Source organism: Aplysia californica, unplaced genomic scaffold (assembly GCF_000002075.1).
Source record: "Aplysia californica isolate F4 #8 unplaced genomic scaffold, AplCal3.0 scaffold00855, whole genome shotgun sequence".
Taxonomy (NCBI): Eukaryota; Metazoa; Mollusca; class Gastropoda; order Aplysiida; family Aplysiidae; genus Aplysia; species Aplysia californica.
Genome location: NW_004798125.1, coordinates 91,907 through 119,852, shown reverse-complemented (window position 1 = coordinate 119,852; position 27,946 = coordinate 91,907). Strand labels below are relative to the sequence as shown.

Genomic DNA, 27,946 nt, shown 5'->3' with positions numbered 1-27,946 from the left:
GGTTTTTTTTCCTTCTTTAAAATCAATAAAAGTAACCCGGATTCAACTAGCACTTAAATCAACGAGCTCGGATTCAACAAGGCGTTGAACGTCGCGTATACAAACGCGTCAGTCTCCCCCCCCCCCCCCCCCCCCCGGCAACTGATTATATAAATACAGTGGAATCCTGTTATAACGAGAGGGAGGGGACCGGTGCGAAATGTCCGTTATAGCAGGATTCTCGTTATTAGGGATCCAGTAATAAATTCAAGGGAAATAGTAAAGTAGGCCTAATCTATAAGTTTGGTGTTCTGTTTATTCCTTTTTGTATTTCCCCTGATGATGATTTTGTTCTACATGATCTCTAGGTCTTACTTGATCAAAAATTGAATCAGGTTTCTTTCTCTAGCACTAGCAATGTTGACAAATCGGCTTTGGTGATCAGAAAGAAGGGGCTCTGGCTCTAGACTAACTTGCCCGCTGTGTTGTTTCCCACCCCACCACACCCTGTGGTGCGTTGCGTCTGCTTGCGCACGTCACACATTCACTCCATCTATCACAGCATTGTGACCTCTCCATCCCGCACCAGAGAAGTGAGAGGCATGGTAGGCTTAGATAATCTAGACTGGGCTGGCCTATCACACGATGCGTTCTGCTTGTCTGCGAATGCCACACCCTCCCCACTCATTCGCTCCCGCGTATAGGCCCCGGCCTTCATTGTTGGTTCGCGTGGGCTCTCCCTTTCTTTGTTTCGCTGGATCACCAACAACTTTCTCAACCGGCGAGGTTTTATATATGTTTAATTGGTCTGTGTGCTGTGCACAGCAGCAGCATTAATCCGCTATAACCGACTCGCGTGACTGTCTGATTGCGCAATAGCAGTATTTTATTTACAAAGATAAAGAAGGAAAAAAAACGGGTTTTTAGAATCGTGTCTTTATAGCAGACTTCTCGTTGTTTCAGGACTCGTTATAAGTGGACTCCACTGTAATAAGCTAGTCTTGACGTAGATCTACGTAAAGAATTGTGCCCTGGTCTATGGAATCAAAATTTGCCGTATGCTCGGCTCTACACAGCAACACAACACGGGGGAGGGAGGGGTGGGGGTGGGGGTATTGTTTTGACACTTGGGCTTAAAGTGCGTGCCGTGATACTTGTGTTAATTGAAGACAAAGTAAAGGAATAAGGGGAAAAAAATGAACATCCTTGGCGCGATCTTTTCTTTCGAAGGGGGGGGGGGGGGGGGGGGCTTGCCTTGAGTGTATATATGCGATGGAAGTCAAACGTTGTTACTGTATGAATACGCGGGGTTTTTGCGTGGATGAGAGTTATGTGTCAGCTTTTTTCAAGACTACGAGAGTTCAGCTTTACTGCAACCTGCGCTCCCCCAGCCTATCCAACTCCGACTCGAGTAATGCTGTCTTTCAGTTTTCCCTCTATATATAAAGAGGCCAAACGTGAACTTATTCCTGCAAAAGTTTTCTCTTGCATACTTGCCTCATAAAAGGCAACCAGGAGACCCCCCGTCCCTCTTCCCCAGTACCACTTATGACTGATTTGCTGTTGATCCCGATTTTTTTCACCAGATCCTATTTTTTTACTCGAAAATCCTGACTTTAGATTTCATAGAGTGGCAGGTCTGCTGCCAATTCCTTACCGTGATTTGTATCATCTTCGTAGTCAAATACCTATAGTTATAGTCTATAGTAAGGATATCGGCCTTTTAAATTAAATTGATAGTGTTAATTGCGACAGAGTGACGCTGTGACAACTAACGCGGCCAGTGTTGCCATCCTGATTTTTAAGAGACTACTAAATTTGGTAATTCCACTAAATGGGACAGAAAAAAAATTAATTTTTTTTTATCTGCCTTATTACATATTTATTCCTTTTTAAAAAACCCTGTAATAGCTGGGTCTTTATTTCTGACCAGTCAAACATATTCATAATATATAGGCCTATTGTACATCTATGATTCTTGATAATCTTTAGACGTGTGGTTAGCTCCTTCTTTCCTATCAAATATCTATCGTCCTTATCTTCCCTTTTTCTTTTTTATGTTTGTTACTGTTACTCTCTTAAATTGTAACACCTCTATCTTCTGGCGCTCATATATATGACCTTATAATGCAGTTGCGAGCGCCTTAAAACCTCTACTAAAACTAAAACTAAACCAGATTTTAGACTGTTCTTGGACTATAGTCATCATTTTCGCATTTATTTATTTATTTATTTTTGGTTTATAACGTTTAACAAAAGATTGACAAAATTATTTAATCGATTTTATATGATTGTTGCAAGTGAAACAAAAACCCCTTAATGTGCTGCAAAAAAACTGAAAAACTCAATCTACCCAAAAAAACACAAAATTTAGTGGTAATAAACTAAGAATGGCAACACTGAACGCGGCGTTAATTGCGACAGAGTGAACACGGAGCTCTTTTACAATACATTGATGATTAGAATCAAAGATAGTAGATCTACACAGAGACTCTTAATTAAATTACTCTCTGATCTACATAAAATCAAGATGGGCCACTCAGCCAAAAAAGTGTCCGCCGGAAGTTCGCTCTTTGCTTCAGATGGCGCTGCAGTCTGTTTTGAAGCTCTCTTTCGTTTTTCCAGGAGAAGAATAGGAATAGCACCTCCTTGGAAATCTGGCGAACTTTAGGTTCAAATTTACTCCTTTCTATCATTCACTCATTCTTTCTGTCTATCTTCTTTTTGTTGCCGCAGCTAGAAAATCTGCGGGTTGATCTAGTAAATTGACTTGTGATCTTAGACAGAAAATTACTGTCAGAAAGAAATTCGAAGTGGTGTTCCGAGGTTGTGACCATGCGACGTTCCCGATGGAGGAAAATTAGAGTATACGCTGGGTAACTGTAAGTTACTGTAACGTAACTGTATTGAATTGTGAAGGTACGTGTACATACATCTCATTTATTCCCAGGTTTGCCTTCCATCAATGGTACGATGACAAATTAGTTGAATTATAGACTAGTAGCAATGGAAGGGGAGCCTGCTTTTTTAGTGACTAGATCTAGGTGGCAATTGACAAAAATTGACTTTTTGTCAACAAAGTGATTATTCGGACTTGAGTCCGATGAATATGAAAAAAATGTTATTCTCGTCAGACTCTGATTCTTGTCCAGCATGACATCTATTCCGACTTACGACTTCCTGTGACTCAGGATTCCTGTCCTGCCTCACTCGTGACTCGCCTCAGGCTGGGTAGAGACGGAGATCACTTCGGGCAAAATGGCGTTTTGTGCAGGAGCCGAGTTTTTATCTTATGATGAATTTGAGGCCGGCCTGAAAAGTTATAGCGCTTCTAATAAATGTTTATTTGTCAACAGGTCATCAGAATCAATTAAAGAAGGCTCGTTAGCGTGTGTCGGGGTCGGATGGGGGGCCTGCACACGTGTGGCTGTGTGCGTGTCGGGGAGGGGGGGGGGTGGGGGGGCACTATCGGTCCGGGTGTTGAACGTCGCTTACGCGTCAGTCTTTTTTCCCCCGGCAACTGATCATTATTACAATAATTTTTATAAGCTAGTCTTGACGTAGATCTATACAATGTAGAGATTGTGCGCTAGACCTAGTCTCTATGGGAATCAAAAGTTGCCGTATGCTCAGCTTTACACAGCAACACAAATTTTTCTAGGTAAACAATCGAGATGACACAGGCTTGTTGTGTATTTGAACGAATCGGTCTTTTTTTTTTACACAGCTCATATGCAGGTGCCAGGTGGTCTGCTAATCTTCAATTTTACCTTTTTCTACAACAAAGAAAGTGGGAAACATGGGGGGTGCGGTGGGGGGGGGGGGGTGCGTATCAATGAGGCGGCGGGCATCGGATCGGCAGAAAAGGTGTGGGGGAAACTAAAAAATGGTGGAAAATTGGAAGCACTGAACGTTACTACGTCAGATCTATAAAACGAAGACTCTTTTTTCCGGACCCGAGTCCGAATAACATTTTTTCATATAACGGACTCGAGTCCGAATAAGAATTTTTTTTATTCGGACTCGAGTCCGAATATAATGAAAAAATGAAATACTTTTATAGACTCGAGTCCGAATAAAACGGCACTATTTCTCCGAACGTTCGGGAAAATAAAGCTGGGCACTATTTCTCCGACGAACACTCTAAACTAAATTCACATATCCTTTCCGCAAATTTAGGATATTATATAGAGATCTATAATTATAGTTAGGCCTACCAAAGATTGTTCGTATACAATATGGTTCAATCGGTCCAAAAAATGTCCGCAGTAAATATTTATATAAAAAGAAATGCTACAGTTCCAAACAGTTTTTCACTACAGATATGACATGTTTCCTATGAAGGATGCTGCTCTTAAAAACTTAATGTGTTGTGTTCACTCGTGTGCTGTATAGATCTAGATCTAGATCTACAGTTGTATAACGACACATAGAACTAGCATATATATATATCTGCATTTGTCACGCCGCGACAAATCAATCATGGCTACATTTTTAGACATATTTTGGTCCCCAAATCGGAGAATAAAAGTCAAATTAAAAAAAATAATAAAAAAGAAAGAAACTGAACTTCTTTACTTTTGAAAAAAAGTTCACCTAGCTTCACTTCGACTTCGTCTCTTTCTCACTTGTTGTCACCACGTTGATTTGTTGAATACGTTACAGTTGTAACTTTTATTTTTCCCTCTTTGTGGTGTTTTATTTTGTTGGTGTGTATTTTTTTCTTTCTTGTTATTGTTCTGATGTGTTGTTTTTCTATCAATTTTTTTTATGGGAAAAAAAGGGGGGGGGGGTGGGGGGCTTTAGTCAGTAACAGTTCAAAGTACAAAAATAGAAACACAGGATCCATTCACTCCAGGGCTCATGAGTCGTTCCTCTCTTTCAGTTTCACTCATTCATTCAATTCCCGTGTTCTCTCCCGCGGCTCATCCCCGTCCGCATGACTTTCACACCCCATCCCATCCCTTCAGGCACACACAAAGAAAATCTCACTCATTCCCTTGCACCCTGCGAACCATGGACAATAATATAGGCAAAACACTGCCTTAGCTGCATTCCTTTCGTTCGTGAGCCGTGGACCAGGCCAGTGGGGTCGGTGTCGTCGTCTTGTACTTGTAGTTGCTGTCGCCTGTGGATACACTCGTACATTCTTCCTTTCACCTGCTCTTTCACTACTGTCTCTCCATCCACAGCTCAGCTCGTCATACGTTCAAAAGTTGCCCACTGATCATGTTTAGTTAGTGTGTGTATCAGTTTGTGTGTGTACCTGTGCATGATGGTGTTGGGGGTGTGTGGTGGGTGTTACTGAAGGTTGTCTGTAGGCGGGCTTACCATGCGGTGTTCCTTCCCAATCCCAGACCAGAGGCAGAATGAAAGTTGGCGCCCAACTCTCGCAATAAATAGGCAAAAAATCATGAGGCCGGAAACCGTTTGGAGAAATAAAGATGGGCACTATTTCTCCGAACGTTCGGAGAAATAGTCACTTCGTTTGTCAATTGCCACTGAGTGAAGGGGTGTCAAGTCTGAAAACAACACTATAATAGATCTTTAGCATTAAGGCTGTAGTTATTCGCACAGGGTGTGTGAATACTATGAAATTTTATTTGCACAGGGTGTGTGAATACTATGAAATTTTATTCGCACAGGGTGTGTGAATACTATGAAATTTTATTCGCACAGGGTGTGCGAATACTATGAAATTATATTCGCACAGGGTGTGTGAATACTATGAAGTTTTTAAATTCGCACAGGGTTTTTCAAAAGAAGGATGGAAATCGGCCAACCGTTTCCTCATTTGTTCCCCTCATCGCACAAGGACAAAGATCATAGGGGCTGGATTGAACTTTGGTGGACCCACCGAGTTTATTAATGCGCACTAGCAAACAACGGACTTTTATACTTAAATACTATACAATCATGGGTCCTAATCGACGCTACGCGAACTAGTTCCCGGCGACACGAGGCGGAATGAGTGAGACTAATATTGTTCCCGGCGACGCGAGGCGGAGTGAGTGAGGGCTGCGAGAATACCACGAGAGAGAGAGAGAGAGAGAAGGGGGGATGAGACAAAGTTGTAAACGGACCTGTTATCCGAATCATTGAAGAGATCAAAGTCTGGAATATCTAGGCATCGGATGAGGACGTTTACCGCAGGAACAGGCGCAGGGTTCTCACTATATTAGTATTATTTGATCCCATCCAATGTTTCTAGTTTCTTTTTAGGGTGAGGCAGTGGAGGGAGACCAGAATTAGTTGAGGATTGACCAGCAAGTTCCTAATTTTCTTGATTACATGTCGTAGGCTTATTTTTGCTCCTTTTCTTTTGAGGGGGAGGCAGCGGAGGGAGACCAGAAGTGGAGGATGGACCAGTAGGTTCCTGGTTTCTGAATTAGTCGCAGTACGCTAATTTTTGGTGGACCGCACATTCAGCACTTAATTTATTAGGATACTTATAGATCTAGTATTCGACAGTCGGGGGAGGAGGGGGGGCTGCCATATGCAAATCAATTATAATAAACAGAGAAAAGTGGACCAGGAACATTTTATAGTTTGCTCTGCCCAAGAACTTTACTTTAGTGGACCCACATTGCCAGCCTAGGCTAGGCCTAAGAGGTACCATCCATGAGACTAATGAGAGACGATAGAGGCGCGGGTGAAGTTTACCAGACTAGTGAAAAGAGGGGGAGACATGGTGGAGGTATCTAGATTCATTTCTAACGTGTACTGTAGAAGGCTCTCTTCTCAATTAAGTTCAGATTTTTCTTCTCTTCGCTTACTTGGGCCAAGACTTGACCGTAGCCTAGATTCTAGAAGAAATGGAGAATCGGGAAGGATTTTTTTTACCTGTCCTGTACCGTGGTCTCCAAAATCCGTAATAGATCTAGATCTAATGTACATGATGAATAACAAGCAAGCATAGAATGACCATTCCTTTTAAAAAAAAAAAAATCTTCCACTCACACCAGAATCTACCTAGATTAGATCTACATTATATTATTTTATAAAGAAAAATACATGTGTATAGTCTAGTATTTAGTAACCCATCATCATCATGCCCATGTAGATCATTGTGGGAACAATAGATCTAGACATCTAATGGGCCTGTCTGTTCTCAGTGTCACTGGGAATTGTTTCTTGGCCTCATCCCAGTGACACTGGGAACAATTCTGGCCTATTCCCAGTGCTTACCCTTTGCCTAAAACTAAAGGTGGGATACCTGGGTGTGACAAATGAGGTCCAAAATCAACTTTATGTAGTAACTCTGTAGTAATACATCATAGTATATTTATGGCCGAATGATTGCAGTTTTACTTTTAAGGACTGTTCACAAATGACCCCACCCCTCTTGTCATCTTTCCCAGGACACCACCCCCCCCCCCCCCTCAAGTTGCCAAAATGTACATATGTATACATTTAGATAGAACCTGTACAGGGTGCATTTTATATTTGCACCTTTGATCTTTTTTTTTTTTTTTTTATTGTTTATTAATTTAAAGAATACAATAATGGTGGCGCTGCTCCTGCTTGCCCTGGATCCCGATCGACTGGTACACTGTACGTAAACAGCACTCAAGGGGTCTGTTTGGCCAATTTTGGTGGATCGTGTCACCACAAATTTTGTGTTATTCTAGTACTTTTCATACTCTTTCACAGCCTCTGTGAATTCTGAAAAACTCTTGAGCTTGGCTCCCACTTCCATGCTGAATAGATCTAGAAAAACTAGAACTAGCTGTTGAGTAATTTCAGATTTGCGATGCAATAGCCTTGGGGCCAACAGAACGCTACTGGCAAGGTTCCCTCAGGGCTCTGTTTTGAAAAATGAAAATGCCACTCAAGTAAGCTTTATTATATAGATCTAGGTCAAGACCGCCTAGTTTCGTGGACTCTCGCGCCATTTGCCAATCTCGCGCAGCGTTCGCAGCGCGCAACGATCTCGCGCAGGGCGCAGGTCGGGTCGACCCTGTGCGAATATAATTATTTCTTATTCGCACACTCGGTGCGAATAATATTAATTCTTATGCGCACACCCGGTGCGAATAATATTAATTCTTATGCGCACACCCAGTGCGAATAACCACTTCCTATACATAATGTGTGTCTAATGGGTCAATTTGTTCTCAACTAATTTCATTGGACGAGCATCTAGTCCAGAGCTACGGTACCAACTTGGCGTGTTTTCAATGAGACATAGGTCTATGGTAGCCTTAGCCTACACTTTGGTGAAGAACCAACACAGGCAATTCTAGAAATAGGTCACAAACGCACACAAACTGGAGCAGAAATTCACGTTATATCGAGGAACATAATTCGGGGGACGGGGGTACACACACGAACACACACTCACACACACACACACACGAACACACACACACACAGAGGGACAGAGAGGCGAACGCACAACACCGAGCACTCGAGCACAATATGCTAGGTCTACCCTCCAACGCAAAAGAACTCCAATTTTGGATTTACTTGGATCCAGAGCTAGAATCATAGCAGGCGGCACATGTCCATAGCTGCTCATCTCTCCTTTCCAGCGTCCACCTCAGGGTCTTCCTGCTAATGCCTAATTGTCTCCATGAGGAGCTGGTTTGAGACACGCCTGACCACTCCTCGGAGCAAACTTTTTTTCGCTGGGCTCCGCACTCACTATTCTTTTATTGTGCTGAGTGTGTGGGAGTCTGTCTCCTCTTGGTTGTGAAGGCTCTCCTTGCATGGCGATCACCATTGGTGGGTCGAGCATGATTCGACCGTTGGGTGCTGCTTTGCCGGCAAGTTCATCTGCACGTTATTTTCCGAGCACCCCGGCGTGCCCAGGGCAGAACACCTATGTAATTCTTAGGAGGTGGCTATTTGCAATGGAAGCTCTCCAGTCACTGTAGAGCCACCCACTCCTGATTTTTTCTAGGGTGCTCATCGAATCTGTGACAAACAGGGCATGTTTATACGCTTCCATGCTGATCCATTCCAGCGCCTCTGTTATTGCCTTGACCTCTATTGCCATGCTCGACGTAGTGCACTCGTAAGCTCCAGACTGTTCTTTAATTATCTTCCCGTCAACTCGAGCACTGAACGCCCACCCAGATTTCTGGCCACGCCTCACTGATCCGTCTGTGAAGACGACAACATCACCCATAACTGAATTTTCCTCAAGGATGGCCACAATTTCCGCATTAGTTTCACTTGCTGGCCACTCGCGACACTCTCGACCTAGCGTAGCTATCACCTTCATGAAGTTGCTCTCATGTCCTTCTCCGGCCTCATCCAGTCACATCCTCTTCTTATGTCCTCGATTTCACAGCACATATCGAGACTTCGCTCCGCCTGCACCATCCATGAAGATCCTCCAATTTACTCGGTGGCAATTGACAAAAGTCTATTTTTGTCAATTTCCACCGCGTCACTCTGTGGCAATTGACACTCATCATCATCATCCAGTGCCAGATCTGCGACAGACATCGGTGATAATGGTTTTCCATTCATTCCTTTGCTCGGATGCTCTAAAAAAAAGCTACGTTTCCCTGATCTTTTCCTGTTACCCATTTGTTTAGGTTCCCTAAGTCAAGTATGTTGTTCTGGGCTTACCCCTGCCTCGCTTGCCCTCAATTTTGCCAGTGAGAGCTAGATGTTCAAGACCCTTATAAAATGTCTATTCAGGTGTCCCAAAAACTGCATTTGTCGTTTCCTGATTGTTTTTAACATTGAGTGTCCCACGTGGGCTTCATTAAGCACTGTCTTTAGTGATTGTCCAGCATTCACAGCCATATAGAAGGGATGACCAAACATAGCATTTCAGGACTTTCATTTTGGTGTTCATTGAGATGTTTCTATTTTTCAGGATTGGGTTCATTTTATTGAAACTAGCCTTAGCCGTTGTAGTTCTCCTTTTTATTTCTGTGGAACATTTGGCGTCAGATGTTATCATATATCCGAGATATTTAAACTGTTGGACTTGTTTGATCTTTTCACCTTTGCTAATGAGATTACAACTAGGGTTGACACTACCCTTTTTTAAACATTGCCAGCAATGGAAAGATATGCAGAGGTGAAGAAATCAAACAAGACAAAATGTTGGTGAAAAAACAAATTGTTGTAGGCAATCTCTTGAAACTGGCTCCCAAATGCCATTTTCAACCCTCTAAAGGTTCTAAGTTTCAATTTCTTCGGGGGCTTAGCCCCCCTGATCCCCCAACGGGACGCTGTCCCTGGACCCTGTATGCAGCACCCAGACCCCCGTCAGAATTTTCCTTACTTTTCAGCTTCAGCTGGTGGAAGCACTGATTAACGACATCCGACATGCAGGTTGTGCAGTATAAACCATGGGTCTCAATATTCCGCTATTTAGCGGATTTCCGCTATTTAGCGGATTTCCGCTACCGCCATTCCCTCCGCTAAATTCCGCTACCACAACAGCGGGCCAATAAGAAAGAGAGTTGCTGGGAGAAAGGTGACCGCCACTACTGCCAGGGACCAGGAATTACCAGGGAAATAGAGAAAAAACGCAAAGACTCGGGGAAGATGCATAAAAAAGATCTTGAATATTTGAAAACCAAACCCGATAACGTCTTTAAGTTATTTCATTTTTGGCGGTCGCGATTGTGATATTACTTCGTCGGCTTTTCCCCGTCTGAGAGTACGTTTCACGCGAAAGGCGGCTATGGCGGCAAGCGGAATTAATGTGACTCAGAGCTCGACTGGAAAATCAAGTTCAGCTTTCGTTACCACCGAAAAATTTGTCAGTAATAGTTTGATAATGCAACATTTGTAACATGTAGGTTCTGCATTACAAACGTGGTGTCGCCATGAAAATCAATATTCGTCACTGTTGCTGTCACTCGTGGGGGCAAAAAAAAAAAGAAAAGAAAGTTATACACGCGTCTTGTTGGGCTCGCCATTGTGACCGGTCAGTAAACCTGCGCGCGTTCTGAGCGCTGTGAAATACAGGACTCCGGAATGGGGGGAGATTTTTGTTGTTTAAAGATATACACTCGGGGATAGGGAGAGAGCTGGACTAGATCTACTGCAAATTAAAGTGCTCGTTGGTGCAGGCCTTGTGTGAAATCGGGAACTGCCATAACCTGTGAAAAGCGTGTTATTGAACTTACGGGCCTAAGTTTGCGCATTTCATTGGATGAATGACAGTAAATTATATGTAATTTTAGCTTTCTGTTCAAGATTCGCAGATTTTCAGTGTCACTGCATCTTACCCTCCCACATTTCTTACACCTCTCACACTAAATAGGTCTACTTGAGCTATTTGAGTTTGAGCATTAATTTTTGTCTGTCACGTATGTGATATACATGAATCATGACATATCATATAATATGAATCATGACACTCAGACTGGTTCATGACAGTCAATATTCTGGTTCTAGGCTTTTTGTCAGGCTCAAAACAAGATTCATTTTTATATAGTTTATATATATATATGCAGGCGAATGATGAAAGGAAAATATAAATAAGTTGCACAAGACCTCAGTGCGCCACCACTTTCTGTACGTAATCAAGATTGTAAATATTGGGCAAGTGACTCTTACTTGAAATTATCTTCCATTTCCAAACCCTCAAATTGGTGTGAAATAACCTTGCTTTGATAAATTGATGGTTTTTATTTCTGCATTATAGGGTGCAACAGTATATAATAATAATGGGTGTTTTGCGAAAATGGGCTTCTATTGCGATCACCTGGAAAGTTCCTCCTTTTTTAAAATTCTGAGTTGAGACCCATGATAAACGCTGTGTCGCTGCGCGAATAAAATTTAATCAATACTCGGACTAAGCTAACAATTGGATTGAGTCCGCCTCAGAATGGTGAGGGAGGCTAACTCCCAATAATATTAGTTGTGGCTGCTGTGAGAGTTTGGTTTTTTCCTCGATTTTTTCCGTTTTAAAATCAGGACACGATTATGATTTCCTGGCTTGAAAAGCTAGCCTAGACTAAGAAAGACAGCCAACTTTGTAAACGAATCGCTAATATGACGGTACCTAATTTGTAGTATTGGCATAGAATAGATCTCTCTGCTTTTTTTGCCTTCTGTTAATCCACTAATATCTTTAGGTAAGTTTACAGTCGAAAAATCTTGGGACCATTATTTCCACTATGCATTTAAAAGTCATATGAAATTAATTAGGTTTTGTCCAATGGGGGAATAAAATTATTAAGAATGAGACATTTTCTCAATTATTTTGATGGGTGAACATACAATAGGATTTGTTTTCATTCGCAACTCAGTTAAGTTATAATGCCACAATATAATGCCGCCTCAAATGAAAAGTTTTGTATTATAGTTCCTATTCTTGTTGGAAAGTTTTTTGTGTGTGACCTCATTTTCTGCCTGGTTCATTGTGTCATTTTCATTTTCATTAGTAAACCCTTACAAGCAAAGCAAAGTGACAAAAAGCAATAAATTCTCTGGGAAACTGTTGAAATGTCGGTTGACAAAATTTGAGACTCATTTCAGTTAATGTGCGTCTGTCAGTCTTTAACAAATTTTCTCTCCTGATAGATTAAATGTCTTGTCTCACAGCCGCAGCAAAATAATGAAAGTTTTCTTTAATTTGAGGAAAATTCAATATACTTTTATAACTTTATACATATACATTTTATGGTATTTGAACTTACAGTATATATGACATGATAATCTTTCGGCTCAACACACATGTGGTCATGAATCGGCAATGTGTATCCAAAAATTGACTCACCTTATATGTATATATACAATCTTGTGATAGACATCGTTGGCCAGTGATTGTGAAGCATCGTTGCCCATGATTTTTTAAATGAAAAATTGTGGCTTTGACTTTGATCTGCTGGAATGGCACTGCAAATAAATATCAGAACTTAATAAAGTGTTTCAAATTTTACTTCCTTTCATTCCGTGCCTGAAGGGAATGGATGAATATTCAAGAGTGTATTTTCACTACTAGCAGGGAGTCAAATTTGAAACATATTTGTGCTCAGCTTACAAGCTTATAGCTGAACGAACCTGTCTTGAAGTTACCCTTGACTTTCCCTTCTCCATCACAATTGAACTGTTTATCGACAGGATGTAGATCTACTGACTTGTTTTGCTTTTTTCTTACAATCTGAGTGGTTGTAATCTATCCAGATTACACTCTGAGACAAAACACTATTAAAAAAGTATCTCTTCTAATGTTGCTTATCAAATTAATATGATTACTAATGAGTTGACATGTAAGGAAAAAGAATTTTTTAAAAGGACAAATTCCAAATGATTGGCAGTTCCCTACACAGACAAAGGCAAAGGGGAGAAAAAAGAGATGAAATTGTAGTTTTCTTTCAGGTTACCTCTATTTTTAGATTAACTGTTATCAGATTAAAAGATAATCCATCATATGAAGGCAACAATGGGAAAAAAATCAGTCACCATACAGATGTAAATGTGGGAATACGAACGACTAGGTTTGGATATTTTAACATTCTCCTCCTTTTATATTTCTCAGGGTTAACGAAAGGAAAGAGCTTCTAATTTTCATCGCATCGTAATGGATGAGAGTTTCATAATGATAGACTCTGATTCAGGGTCTGAGGCCCTGGGACTGGAACCTCCTGCCGCAAAAAGGGGCAGGGGAAAGCCTCGAGGGGGGCGTGGCAGAGGGCGTGGCAGGAAGAGCACAAGTGGCGCTGCAGGGACCTCACGGGGGAGAGGGCAGGCTGCGGTAGCTACCAGGCGCAGTACGAGGATTTCAACGGCAAACGCAAACAAAGGAACGCCGTTGGACTGTGTGGAGATATTGGATAATGAAAGCAGCAATGATGGAAGTAATGGGGCTCTTGATTGGGAGGCTCCCATGAGTCCGGAGAAAAACAATGATGCTAGCACCTTTTCTCTGGCCAGTGTTTCAGATGAGAGAAATAATAATAACAATAATAATAGTGAAATCCTGACCAATTCTGTGGTCTCTCGTTTAAGTGAAGAGCCTATCATACATTTCTCATCAGGCAGCTCACCTTTAAGAACAAACTCAGAAGAGAAAGATCTTAGTTGTGACAATGGCAGTGAAGCTATTCTTGGGACTAGTGAGATAGCTGGATCCCAACAAAAAGATGGTACTGACAGTGAAACTGTTCCTGGGACTAGTCAAGCCGAGACTGTGCCTTCCACTTCATCTTCTTCCTCGTCTTCTTCTTCTGTGTTGCCAAAACTTGGACTTGTCAAAAAGACTACGAAAAGAGGCTTAGCCAAGAAAACTTCCGACTTGACATCTGTGTCTGGGTTGACCAGCTCATCCAGCTTTCATGATGTGTATTCAAAGCCTGTAGAAGTTCACAAGTTTCTCTATGACAAGGTTTCAGGATCAGGAGAGGCTCAAAATGGTAAGCGATGTGAATGTTGACATTTCTTTGAATTTCTACACAGTAATTTATATTTACTAATTAGATGGTTTTACTTTCTTTGTGAGTGGAAGAAGTTATGAGAGATCTGAGGATGCTGATAACATTTTGACTGATTCAGCCTGCAGCGCCTCTCACAATGGCTGACTGTCTCCTGTGTTTTGACGCTCCCTTTCTTCACCTCACTTTCCTCTCTTCTTTTTTCTTTGCCATTTACATTTCTGCTCTTTTAACTCGTGTCATTGAACAGTATCAGTTATTCTGAACATTTCCCTATCTCTATGCCACAGAGAGGGTTTTTATCAAATATAATATAGTTATTTCTTTATTAACTTTTTGTGAGAACACCTGTGAGGTCATGAAGCGGTCACAAATTATTTGCGTCTGTATTCAGAATTATCAGCGGTCTGAATCAGGTACATCTTTGGATTGGGCGACTTGGATGTTTTTTATTTTCTCTGATGTTCTTGTGACTTTGAATTTGTGACTATATCTGAGAAGTTTATGCCTGAAATAAGGTAATGAGGTTTACTCAGAAACAATTAGTCTTTCAGACGGTGACCCTTTTAATATTCAAAAAGTTTTTAAATTGCAAAAACTGTCTTTAACTACTCATTGAGCAAAATTTGGATGCATGTCTTTACTACATAGGGCAGCCCATTCTCTCAAGATGTGTGGCTGTCTAAAAGCAAAGGGAGAAAGTTACACTGGATGCCAGCTTCATAAGTTCATTCCTGTAGTTACTTTGTAATAACTTTCTTCTATATGTGGCGTCGGTGGCCTAGTGGTTAGGCTACCGGACTCGTAATCGTGAGGTTGCGGGTTCGGGGGTTTGAGCCGCAGGCCCGACGTTGTGTCTTTGGGAAAGGCATTTTACACAAATTGTCCCCATTTCGCCCAGGTGCAAATGGGTACCCGGCCATAGACAGTGAAAGATCTTGTCAGTTTGTTAGTGTTTGAGGGCTTAACCAGCTGCTTGCACTGCATGCTTCCTGGGAAGCTGAGAATGTTTCTGAGTGTTCTATGGTCTTTTTTTTGTTTTTTGTTTTTGTAAAGTGTTTTATGGCGCTCGCAACTGCATAGGTCATATGAGCGCGCGGGACACACCTAATATTTTCAGTTGGTAGGAAATTTTTGAATTTTGCCCGGGTGGCGGCCGAAGCCTACTCTTATCGATTTTAGACCACCAAGGGATCTTTAACGTGCGCAACTTGCACACAGGCCCTCCGAGATTTTTCGCCCTTGTCCGAGAAGGCTAGGTGTAGATCTTTCCTACCAGAAGATCAGGGGTGTGGCAGAAAGACAGCAGTAAGGAGGAGCCAAGGAGTAGCAGTAGAAAGGCTGCAGAAAGAGTCAGGAGCCCAGAGGAGGGGGCAAAGGAGGTGAGGGGGTGGGGGCAGAAAGTGGAATTGAAAGCAGACAACAGAACATTGCTAGAGAGCAGGAAAGGAGGTGAAAGGAGACAATTTTAGAGAACAAAATTTTTCGGTTGCTACCCGGATTCGAACTCGGGACCTTTGAATGAGAGGCCAACACCTTAACCTCTAGGCCACGAGAGCCCCCTTCTATGGTCTGCTGGGGTAATAATAAAGTGTAAAGCGCATAGAGCTTGCTTTCGAGTTGGGACATGCGCTATACAAATGCTATTTATTATTATTATTATTATTATTATTATTATTATTATTATTATTATTATTATATGTACTCCTGTCAGGTGAAACAGAAGATGTCCCAGCACCAACGGAGCCTCTTCTCCCTCCTGAGGAGCAGCCGACAACATCTGCTGGTGTCCTGGAAGAGCGTGCTGTTTCCCCTGCTGAAGAGGTCGAGTTGAGGTAATGGGAAGAAGAAGTCAGATTGCCTAGCTAGTTGTGTTTTGTGCTCACCGGTTTCCTCCTTTGAGAGTGAAAGGGGGGGGGGGGAGGGTGTCATTATTGTCTTCAGTTTTTCTTTCCTTCCTGCAGGGTTCTTGCGGCCTCCTTGAATTCAAGGAGTCCTTGAAAACTCCTTGAATTTGCATTCAAGGAAAAATCTTCTTAAAAACTCTTTGAATTTGAGGAACCTCCTTGAAAACTCCTTGAATTTTGCCGGATCGGACATGAAAACAAAATTTTTTGTCCGACAGACAATACTACGATTCCTTTCGGACAAGTGTAGGCCTATCGGAAATAGGTTTTCGGGGTGCGAGTGCGCTGTCGAAAACGGCATGAATTTCTTTATCAAATCCCCTTGAATTTTAAAATTTCTCCTTGAATTTGGTGGGGAGTTCATGGCAGGAACCCTGTTCCTGGTTCTCTTGTTCTTTTTAAAAAAACCATTTGTGGCCTAGATAACGGGCGACATTTGTCATTTTTTCATTGGTGGAAAAGAGGGCAAGATGTATTTTTCACCACTAACTCGATGCCTTTGAATGATATTGGTTTTGTAGGCCCCGGAAGGACTGAAATATTCAAAGGGTTCTTGTCAAACATAATTGGCATCTGTGACATGAAAAAGGATTCTGATTTTTTTAAGTCTGAATCGTTGTTGGTTAAGAAATGTTCTCTCCTCCTTTTTGTGCTTGTTACTCTTCTTTTGTAACACCTCTAATCTTCGGCACTTATAATGACTTAATTATGTTACAAGTGCAGTAAAACGCTTACTAAAACAAAACAAATGTTTGAACGGTACAATTATAAATAAACCTGCTCTACTGACCGCCTGTCTCAAGACAATCATCTGTACGGTACAAGAGACCACTTCTCCCGTTGCGTTTTTAAAAAAAATTTAGAAAATGACACTGTCCCAGAGGACCACCTGTCTGAGATGATCATTTTTCTCCTTGAAGATGTATGGTTGTCTTGGACAAGTTGGACTGTAGTTGAATTATTATATCTTCATCTGTTTTATTTTCCAGTGAAGATGAGTCTTTTACTGTTGAAGCAAAGAGGGGCTCCTACGCAAAGGCGAAACCAGTGGTACAGGCTAGAGTCAGGTCCCCGACTCCTCCACCCACTCTTGATGTCAAAGCCCCCAACGCCAAGAAAAAAAGGCTGAATAAGAAGCTAACGAAGGCTTTCAAGTAAGAATTGAATGAATATATATGTTGACGCATCATGGTCAAATCAGGTGCTAGGCTTGTCAAAATATTGAAATCGAAAAAGAACAGGCATTTTCCCACTGGTTCAGCAATTTTTATCTAAATTTTGGTTTTTGTTTCAACACTTTCTATGTCCATTTAAAAACAAATCTCTGTGTGGATGATACTGAAAAACATTTATAAAAGGCTCCAACAAATGTAAATTTTCAGTTTCCAAAGACTCTCAAGCAGTGGAAGTCACCCACCTTTGGTGGCCGTTTTCTCTCTAATTTTAACTTGTGAGTACAGACGACCCCCACCTCCTTCAATAGCAAGTATCTTGACTTTTTTAAAAGATAGATGGGTATTTTTCTCATAAAAAACAAAGGGTGGACATGTGAAGAATGAAGAAGATAGAGAATACTGTCGTTTGCACTCTGTTGGAAAATCTTGTACATATTTTACCTGACTGCATTTGTGCAGAATTTGTGTAATAATCCGCTCAGGTAGAACACATACTTCTTTGCAAGGTTTCGTCTAAGGCCCATCACCATAGATTGACAAAATTTCATTGTATAAGTTTGCTATTTTAAAAATGATTCACCAGCTAAAAACTAATGTTGAACAGATGTTTCAAATTAAGAATAAAAAGGATGAAGTCTACTTCAACACCAAGATGGTGTCTTTGTGTAACTGTTCACAGTAAAAAGGTTGTTAATTTTGTCCAAAACGATTTCCATAATTTGCGTTTGCTTCATGACTCACCCTTGGTTTTGGGTCGGTAGCGGCTTTTCATACTGTATTTCTGTCTTATTTCAGTGCCTTGGTGAGTGCTCAAGTAACATTGAACGATCCTCCGGTAACTCCAATTCGCAACACTCGCAGGGGCCGTAAGTCTGCAGCAAGCGACATAATTTTAGTCGAGGAAGAGAGCCCCCAGAAGATTGACATGGTTGTTAAAGTCAGATTCCTATCGAAAGTTCATAGAATCAAGATGAAATTGGTAATTATAGCATTTTTTGGTTCGTTTTTTGTGTAGAATAATTGAGCTGTGTCTACCTCAACCATGTTTGAGGTTTATTTTACTTTTTTTTTTTTTAGGTCCTTGGTATGATTTCTGATTATGGCAAAATTTTACTTTTGTTTAAGGTACTTTATGATATTGCTTGCATTTTTACTGAGCTGTCTTATTTATTTGATTGCTCGCACATACATCTTAAGAATTTTGTTTTATGCCAAAAACTGTTTCTTTACGAGAATTAGTTTTTTGTTTTGTTAGGTTAATATTGTTTCTAATTTATATAAGTTGTTAAGCTTTGTGTTGTATCTTGGGGGGGGGGGGGGGGGCAATTTTACCATTGTCGTGATGGTTGCTAGTACCTTGTGCCATTCTCCTTATTTTTCTGTGGTGCAAGTTACTTCACAATTTGTTGACATTAAGTTATGTGACAGGTAGTTAGTGAATGGATTGGGTTGACTACAATGAAAGCAAGGCAGGCCAAAATTAAAGTTGAAATTAGATGTTTTGATTCATGAAATCAAGAAATATTGTATTCAGGCAGAAATTTTTATGTATTCCCGATGTATGACCTTCGCTTCTCCGTATTTTAACTCATTGATTTGTTTTTCTGGTTATTCAACAACCATTGAACATGTGCTGTTTTGGAGCCCTTTAAACAAAAAGTATCACTTTTTTAATTCATACGTATTTTTCAATTGTTTTTTATAATCTCAAACTTATAAAGACAGGCAACCTTGTGCACGAAATATGCGAATTTGTGTTTTTGGTTTGTACCGGATAGTATGAAATGTGTTAAAACATTGCCTTTGGTTTGTGGCTTATCGGATATTCATGTGTCAGACACATCCTTAGCGAACTCTTTATCATTGAGTGGGGGGGGGGGGGGGTTGTGGATAAACCTGCTGGGGCCCTCTTTTGGTACAAAATCTGAAAGTGACAAATGAGTCACTAGATTAATCATTAAATCAAAACATGTGAACCTATATTGATAGTTCTTCATCTAATGAATGAACTCAGAGTAAAAGAGACCTGTTTTGGAAATTGCTGAAAATTATTTGACGTTGAAATCGTCATAAAAGAATGTGCTCGAGCGGCTTGCCGAAGATAAGGAGTTAAAGAGTTGACGAGAAAACCCTGTTGACCTATTTCAGATTGAGCCCTTCCAGTGGCTGGTGTCTCGTCTAAGCGAAGAGCTTGGGGAAGAGGAACACGAGCTGTCGCTTTTCCTTCAAGACAAGCCTCTGTTGCTGAAAACAAGCCCAAAGGACATCGGGTTGACTGTCGCAGATATTATTGGTATATATGTGTGCTCTACCTTTGTGAATGAATTTGCTTGTTAATCAAATAATGCCCCCCCCCCCCCCCCACCAGGGCAGTGCATTGATTGAAGTTGTCTTTAGGCCATTCCCAATTGGGGAATATTAACATGTTCTTATGCACAGTAGAATTGTAAATGGGCTGATTTATCAATGTCATGCTCTTACTGTGCCGAAACAATAATATAGGGGGAACTGTTGCTTTTTCTTTCCTCATCCTTACTATCGTTATTTTTTCCTCTACTTCTTTTGTATGTTTGTCACTCTCTTGTGAACTGCTATTTCCGGGGTGCCTTAATAGTCGAAGCAGTCTTTGTGCTGTTGAGGCTAGAGAGGTGAACAGAGTAAGCCTGATGCCCCGTTTGGACTTCTTCGTTGACATCCACCCCTTGGCGGTCATATGACCTTCTGCAATTGTGAGTGCTGTAAAACCTTACTAAAACATAGCCAAATAATATACTATGCCCACGACACTTTCTTTTTCTCCTCTTCTTTCAAGTGCCAAATGTGAAACAGATATGATAGATGATTGTTCACCACTCATTTCTCTGTTCAGATGTTCTTTAAAAAACTAGACATATTATTATTATAATCCTGGTCTTTTTCCATCACTACCACCATATTCCCAGGACATGGTTTTAAATGTTTGTTTCTATAGATGGTGCTTTTTTTTTTGCTATGAAATAAGTAAAGAATTCAAATGCTCTTAGTGTTTTTGCATTTTTTTCACTTTCCTCTGTTTCTAAATCTTTCTCTCTCACTTGCTGTCACTAACAGTCACTCATGTATTAATCCATGTGAATCAGAAATGTCTTACTATTTACAAGTCAAACAATTTTCAAGGAAAGCCATCAAAACCTGATCAACATCCAGATCTTAGTTAATCGATAAAGTTTAACCTGTTCCCCATGTGGATTTATAGACAATAAAGTGTATCTGGGCATACATAGATGGAGAACTAAGCACTCTTTTCCTCTCGTTTCTGTGTTCTCAGAGTGCTACTGCATCGCGGCCAGGGATGAGGATGATGACGGGGATGAAGACGCCATTGACTTGTACATTCAGTGCAGCGACAGAAGGACCAGGGTGATGATGCGAGCCAAGAAGGTGATTGGCTGGAAATTTTATCATAATGTTTTTTGTACCAAAGGATAGAGTTTTCATAACTTACAGGTGTGTGTGTGTGTGCATGCGTTCGCTGTTTCAACCCTGCTTGTTATGGAAAACCTGAGGCTTAGTCTAGTGGTTAGGCTACTGGACTCGTAATTGTGAGATTGTATCGGACTCATAATCGTGAGATTGTGGGTTCGTGGGTTGGAGCCTCAGCTCGGTCCGACGTTGTGTCCTTGGGAAAGGCACTTTACACGAACTTCCCACTTGGCTCGGTCCTATCGGAGATGGACGTTAAACTAGGAGGTCCCCCCCCACGCCCCCCCTTAACTCTTTTTATCCTAGCAGTACCCCCACGGACTCTGTACCCGTCCTGGGGCTGCCGCGCCGTATGAGTCGGAAGTCAGTGCGTATAGTTCAAAGTGCTATATTTCTTACATTTACTCTAAGGTTTTAAGGAAATTTGGCAGTTATGTTAGAAATTGAATGTAGTTTTTGTAAATGTATGTGGTTAGGAAATACACCAATAGCACAATGTAGATTTTGAGGTGTATTCCACCCTCGAACTTCACCCTGATTGCCGCGCCCACGATGTCCCATTGGATTTTATAGATCTAGATCTAGCCCTACCCATCGAGCACGAATTCCAGTACCGACCCCTTCACCATGATCGGAATCGCTATTAGATGAGTCTAAGTCCTGTTTCTTATCATCCAAAACGGAATTTACGGCATTTATTTCAGAGCCACTTTCATCAAATTAGTATCATTCCCCCTCACAACCCAGCGCCACTTCAAAAAGTACTTCGTCGGTCATGAATGTGCGTTTTCGAGACAACTTTCAAGCTTCTACACCCATCAAAAACAAAGAAACCACTGTTCATTGGAAAATTGAAATATTCAGGCAGAGCTAGCATCGCCGTATTTGCGTATTTTGGTAATTACAAGCAGAACTAGCTTCTTTGACGTGACCGTATCGCTGTTCCGAGAATACTCGTAGCCCGGACTGGTCCTCGTTACGAGTATACTCGTAGCCCGGATAAAAAGAGATAACCTAATAGTGTGAAACCTATACAGTGGAGTCCACTTATAACAAGTCCGGAAAAAAGGAGAAGTCTGTTATAAAGACACTATTCTAAGACTCCATTTTTTTCTCTTCTTTACCTTTGTAAATAAAATACTGCTATAACGCTATCAGACAAACATGCCAGTCTGTTATAGTGGAATATTGCTGCTGCTGTGAACAGTGCATAGGCTAGTTATACATAATGCAAGACCTCGCCAGTTGAGAAACTTGTTGATCTAGCGAAACAAAGAATGGGAGATCCCATGTGTGTCAACAATGAAGGCCGGAGCGACTGAGTAGGGAGGGTGTGGCATGCGCAGACAAGCAGAATGCATCGTGTGATAGGCCAGTGTAAAGCCTAGTTTAGATTATCAGGGCCTACCATGCCTCTCACTTCTCCGATGCGGGGATGGAGAGGTAGCAGCAATGTGATGGTTGGAGCGAATGTGTGACGTGCGCAAGCTGACCAGGGTGTGGTGGGGTGGGGGAATACACAACAGACGTGTTATCCCAGAGCCCTTTCTGTCTGATCGCCAACGCCAAGCTGTCAGTTAACATCGCTAGATCTAGCGCTAGAGAAAGAAACCTGATTCGATTTTTGATCAAGTAAAACCTTAAGGTCACATTGAAACAAAATCATCATCAGGGGAGACATCAAAAGGAAATAAACAGAACACCAAACTCATAGATTAGGCCTACTTTACAATTTCCCTTGACTTTATTACTGGATCCCTTATAGCGAGAATTCTGCTCTAACAGACATTTTGCTCCAGTCCTCTCCCTCTTGTTATACATGGGTCTCAATAGTCCGCTATTTAGCGGATTTCCGCTACCGCCATTTTCTCCGCTAAAGTCCGCTACCGCGATAGCGGGCCAATCAGAAAGAGAGTTGTTGGGAGCAGGGTGGTTGCCAGGTCGCGGGAATTTAAAAAGAAATGGCCGAGCCCCGGGAAAATACATAAAAGATCTCATTTGAAAACCAAATACAATAACGTCTTTAAGTTCATTTCTACCGGTCGCGATTGTGATATTAATTCGGCCCAGAGAGTACGTTTCGCGCGAACTGGTGGTTTTGGCGGCAAGCGGAATTGTGTCACCAAGGTTCGACTGGAAAATCAAGATCTACTTTCGCTTTCGTTACCACCCAGAAATTTGTCAGTAATTGTCTGATATTAACGCAACAATTATTGTAACATGCAGGTTCGGCATTACAAACGTGGTGTCGCCATGAAAATTAATCAATATTTGTCACTGTGCCATCACTTATGGGGGCAACAAAAAGAAAAGAAAAGAAAGTTATAATACAAGCATCTTGCCGGCCTCGCCATTGTGACCGGTCAATGAACCTGCGCGCGTTCTGAGTAATCTGAGGGCTTCGAAGTACAGGACTCAGGAATTGGGGGAGATTATTGATTTTTTTTTTTAAAGACGCACTCAGGGATAGGGGGAGGGCTGGCGACGCAACACCAGAAGACAAAAAATCTGAAACTGGAAGCAAATATGTTTTATGTTTAGAATTTTGAATACTACTGCAGCTCTCTGCAAAGTAAAGTGTGCGATGGTGCAGGCCTTGTGTGAAAACGGTAACCGTCATAACTTGTAAGCGTGTTGTGGAACTTGGGGGCCTAAGTGTTCGCGTTTTATTGGATTGGTGACAGTAAATTAGATCTTTATATTTTAGCTTTCTATTCAAGATTCGCAGATTTTCAGTTTCACTGCATCTTGCCCTCCCTCAGTTCTTTTACACCTCTCACACTGAAAAAGGTATACTTGGGCTATACTTCTGTACTTTGAGCATTAATTTTTGTCTTTCACGTTTATTATATAGGCCTATGATATGAATCATGTCCTCGATATTCTGGTTCTAGGCTCAAAACAAGATTCATTTTATAAAGTTTATATATACAGGCGAATATGATGAAGGGAAAAATTAAAAAGACCGCAGGCGCCACCACTTTCTGTACGTAATCAAGATTGTAAATATTTTGTACGTGACTCTTCTTACTTGAAATTATCTCCCAAACCCTCATATTGGTGTGAAATAACCTTGATTTGATAAATTAATGGTTTTTATTTCTGCATTCTAGGGTTCAACAGTATAATAATAATGGGTGTTTCGCGAAAATGGGCTCCTGTGGCGATCACCCGGAAAGTTCCTCCTTTTTTAGAATTCTGAGTTGAGACCCATGGTTATAACAGGATTCCACTGTACCATTTCAAACCTGAGGCTGAGAGTAGAGGGTCCCAATAGCAAGCCGGGGGTACTCGATAAAATGGACTTCCTCGTGTGGGAGCTGAGCTCCATCTTTTGTAAGAAACAGTGAAGGTTTGGAAATTGGAAATAGTTTTATTCCTCATGTGTCAGGTTAGGTTAAAAGAATTTTTTTGTACTGTGTGCTTTTGAGCAATATGACTTAAAAAATAGGCTATCTGGTGTGTGTTGATTTCAGATTAGATAATAGATAACATTTTATTTATCATCTCAAAGAAAAATTTGTTGGGAGACATGGTAAATACATACAGACACCAGTCAACATACCCACAAACACACACACACGTGTCATGCACGTGCGCACGCACTGGCATGCACACACACACGCACACACACACACACACACACACACACACACACACACACACACACACACACACACAGTTATATTCTCAGATTCTGAACAAACAGGTGAATAGTTATAATTGGATATCTCCTCAAGCAAAACGAGAAGTAAAACCTCGTTTCTTTTCCCCTTTTTTTCAGCGATTGCCCCTGAGTGATGTCATGCAGAGATATGCGACCCGAATGGGTCTGGACGAGTCCAAAATCAAGTTCTCATTTGACGGAGAAGATGTGAACTCGAGGGACACTCCTGACAAACTGGACATGGACAGCGATGACGTCTTGGATGCTGTTGTGCTCCACTCATAGCTCTAGGGGGGGGGGATAGGGAGATATTGGTGTGTTTGAGGAAACTGGTAGTTTCACTCAGATCTTTCTGAACTTGTGCCTGCAGACCTGCCTAGTATTCCAATAAAATTGAAGCTCTCCAATTTTACATTCTTTTTTACTTGTTGAAGAACCGAGATTGGATTTGTATAAAGTCTGATTTTTTCTTAAATTCCATTTCCATTGGTTGTATGAGACTTTTGTAAATTACGTGAAAATATATATTATTATTTACATGTATTCGTAACTGTTGGTTTGTCAATCTTTAGACTTTAGGGGTTCTGGAGACTCCCAGTTTTTTTCTCCAAAAACCCCTCTATTCTTTAAAAAGATTTTGAGGAAATCTCTATTTTTGGTCTTGGAGTGGTTGGCAGGTCTGTCTTATGTTGCGGCTTAGCCCTTCAATCTGGATGTTTTTGTGCTCTGCTCATAGCCTTAGGTGGGGGTCAGGGGGTCACAGGGATAGGGATGGATGTTTGTGGGTTTGAGGATACAGGCAGCTCTAGGTTTTTCTGAACTGACGCCTTGTGTAGCGGTTTAACCAATCACGAGGTTATTGATAGTCACAGTGTCGTTACCCTACAGACTTACAAAGCCTGCTCTACTCTGGCATTAACCAGATAACAAGGACATGTGGTTACTTCAGGGAGGCATTGCGCTGCAAAGAGCGAAATGCTCGCAGCTAAAGGGATTTGAAAACAACAACAACAGTGTCGTTACTGTCCCTCAGAGGTTATTGCGACCTTAGTCGTGATGGTAAACATGGGCTCTTGAGGCTCGATTTTGTGTCAGGAACCGCCGGAAATTGTTTAAACTAAGTTAAACTCTTTTCAAGGAAGGTTTACCTAGCACTTCCTGCCCCAAACAAGAATCTAGACCGAGGATTGGAATAGAAAAAAAACCAGTCTAGGAATTTGTTTACATCAGTCACTAACGCAGTAATTGAATCTGAAATGGTTGCAAATATGAATGTTCAATGCATTTTGTCGGGATAGTAGTGATTCAAGAGGAAACAGACTGCATTTCACTGCAAAAAGTGTGAGGTATATATAAATATATAGCCCTGGTGTCCGTGGCTGCTTTGAACTGTGTCACTTACACTAGGACTGGGAGAAATTTGACACTACAACGTCAGGGCTAACACGCAGGCAAAGACGCTGACAAACAAACAAATTCAATCTATGACAAGGTATTGTTTTGAAAATTTTTGTCCCATGTTTTTTCTTCACTCAATTTCGATGATACTTGGTTCATATATCTTTATATTAAAGAAATAAGAAAGTTATAAGCATTTTTCATGACCCACCGGGGACCGGACAGTGCAAACTAATTCGCCTCTTGACGGGTTAAGGTCTTCACTGATGCGGATATTGTTTTCTGCTAGTATCTCTGGACAGGGGTCAGGGGGTCAGTCTTGAAGGGGTGGGTTGATGGATTGCAGTAAATTGACATTATTCAGGTCCTTGTAGATTGGCTTCTATGGTATAATGGTTAGACTTTGAGGCTACAGTGGCCAGCTTTTCAGAAGTGCTACGCCCAAAACTTGGACACATTAAAAAAAATTGCAGCTTATTAATCTGTGGTATTTGTGGCATGTGCTCAAGAAATATTTGTGAAAAATTTAAATTCTTAACCCTTAGAGTGCTGATCGCAACCACCGGTCGTGACGGCCTGAACTTCTGTTAAGTGCTGATCACGACCACCGGTCGCGATAGACATTGGCATAGTATCACGCGATATACGAAAAGAATGAAGTACTAATTTTTATAGTGCTGGCTGGTAGGCTACGCAGAATTGATTCCGGCCGCCATTTTTCTTGTCACGGGTTTCGATTGAGGCGCGAGGAGTTTTTTGTTTCACTTCGAAGTCGAGTGACAGTGAAGTCTGAAAATTCGCGATTGCAGACCTGCCACTCAATGAAATCTAAAAATCAGGATTTCTGAGTTAAAAAATCAGGATCTGGTGAAAAAAATTGGGATCAACGGCAAATCAGTCATAAAGGGCACTGGGGAAGGCGGAGGGGGGTTGTCCTGGTTCCCTTTTAAGAGGCAAGTATGCAGGGCAAAACTTTTGCAGGAATAAGTTCATGTTTGGGCTTCTAAATAGAGGGAAAACTGAAAGACAGCATATATGTAGTCTACTCGAGTGGAAGTTGGATAGACATGGGGAGCGAAGGTCGCAGTGATGCTGAAACTCTCATAGTCTTTTTAACGTTTGACTTCCATGACATCGAAAAAAAAGATCGCGCCAAGGTTGTAATTTTTTTTCTTCTTATTCCTTTCCCCTTAATTAGTACCTGTATCACCGCACGCACTTTAAGCCCAAGTGTCAAAACAATACCCACACCCCCTCCCCCCGGTCGTCCACACTGGTTAAGTCCCGAAAAACACCTCGACCAACGCGACCGGTGTGAATGAACTTTGTTGACCCCGACAACCGACGGTCCCCGACACACGCGCTACTCACACGTATGAGGTCATGTCATGTGATGCGAATGAGCCTTTGAAACTATGTCGATTTTAGTTGAAATAACGTGCGTGAGTCATCTACTAGATCTAAATTCGGCATAGATGCTTTAGAAAATAGCGTTCCAAGTTCCTGCAGATAAAAAGTCCAATCGGTGTTTCCAAGCAAAAGAGATTGCAGAACTTTAATATATTTTTTTTCTAAGAATCGGACGCAACAGACGCAATGACAAGAAATCAGGATACCGGCGATGGAAATCGGGAAAATCGGGATGTTTGAGATTTGGGGCAAAAAATCGGGATATCCCGATTAAATCGGGATGAGTGGCAGGTCTGCGATTGTGACCCGCTACAAACATGAAAATACTGTCGGATCAGATTCAGACGAAGATGTTCCGCGTATTTTCCTTGAATCGGAAGATGATTTCGAGGGTTTTGATGCTAGAGCTAACACTTTGTGGAATATAACGTAGGCCTACGAAGCATCTAGACTCGGGTCTAGATCTAGAGATCTAATGAACCAGCAGTTTTTATTCAGTCATTTCCAACACCACTACTACAACAATAACTTCACAAAATACTTTTTGCTTCACATATATCTTAAAGAACTTTCAATATTCTAAAACTGTTATTC

At 41.4% G+C, this 27,946-nt stretch overlaps 1 protein-coding gene across 3 annotated transcripts; it reads left to right on the top strand.

Annotated features, from left to right (window-relative positions):
* Positions 1–2,454: 2,454 nt before the first annotated feature.
* LOC101852655 lies at positions 2,455–26,128 on the top strand. 3 transcript variants are annotated; one of them, XM_005110119.3, is made up of 8 exons: positions 2,455–2,650; positions 13,442–14,315; positions 16,048–16,168; positions 17,230–17,394; positions 18,211–18,394; positions 19,564–19,708; positions 20,723–20,835; positions 24,662–26,128. In XM_005110119.3, the coding sequence occupies exons 2-8, from the start codon at positions 13,484–13,486 to the stop codon at positions 24,827–24,829; spliced, it is 1,728 nt and encodes a 575-aa protein (XP_005110176.1). In that variant the 5' UTR covers positions 2,455–2,650; positions 13,442–13,483; the 3' UTR covers positions 24,830–26,128. The 3 variants fall into 3 exon arrangements, with proteins under 3 accessions (XP_005110176.1, XP_005110174.1, XP_005110173.1); XM_005110117.3 differs by having other exon boundaries at positions 2,455–2,861; XM_005110116.3 differs by having other exon boundaries at positions 2,455–2,898.
* Positions 26,129–27,946: the final 1,818 nt, after the last annotated feature.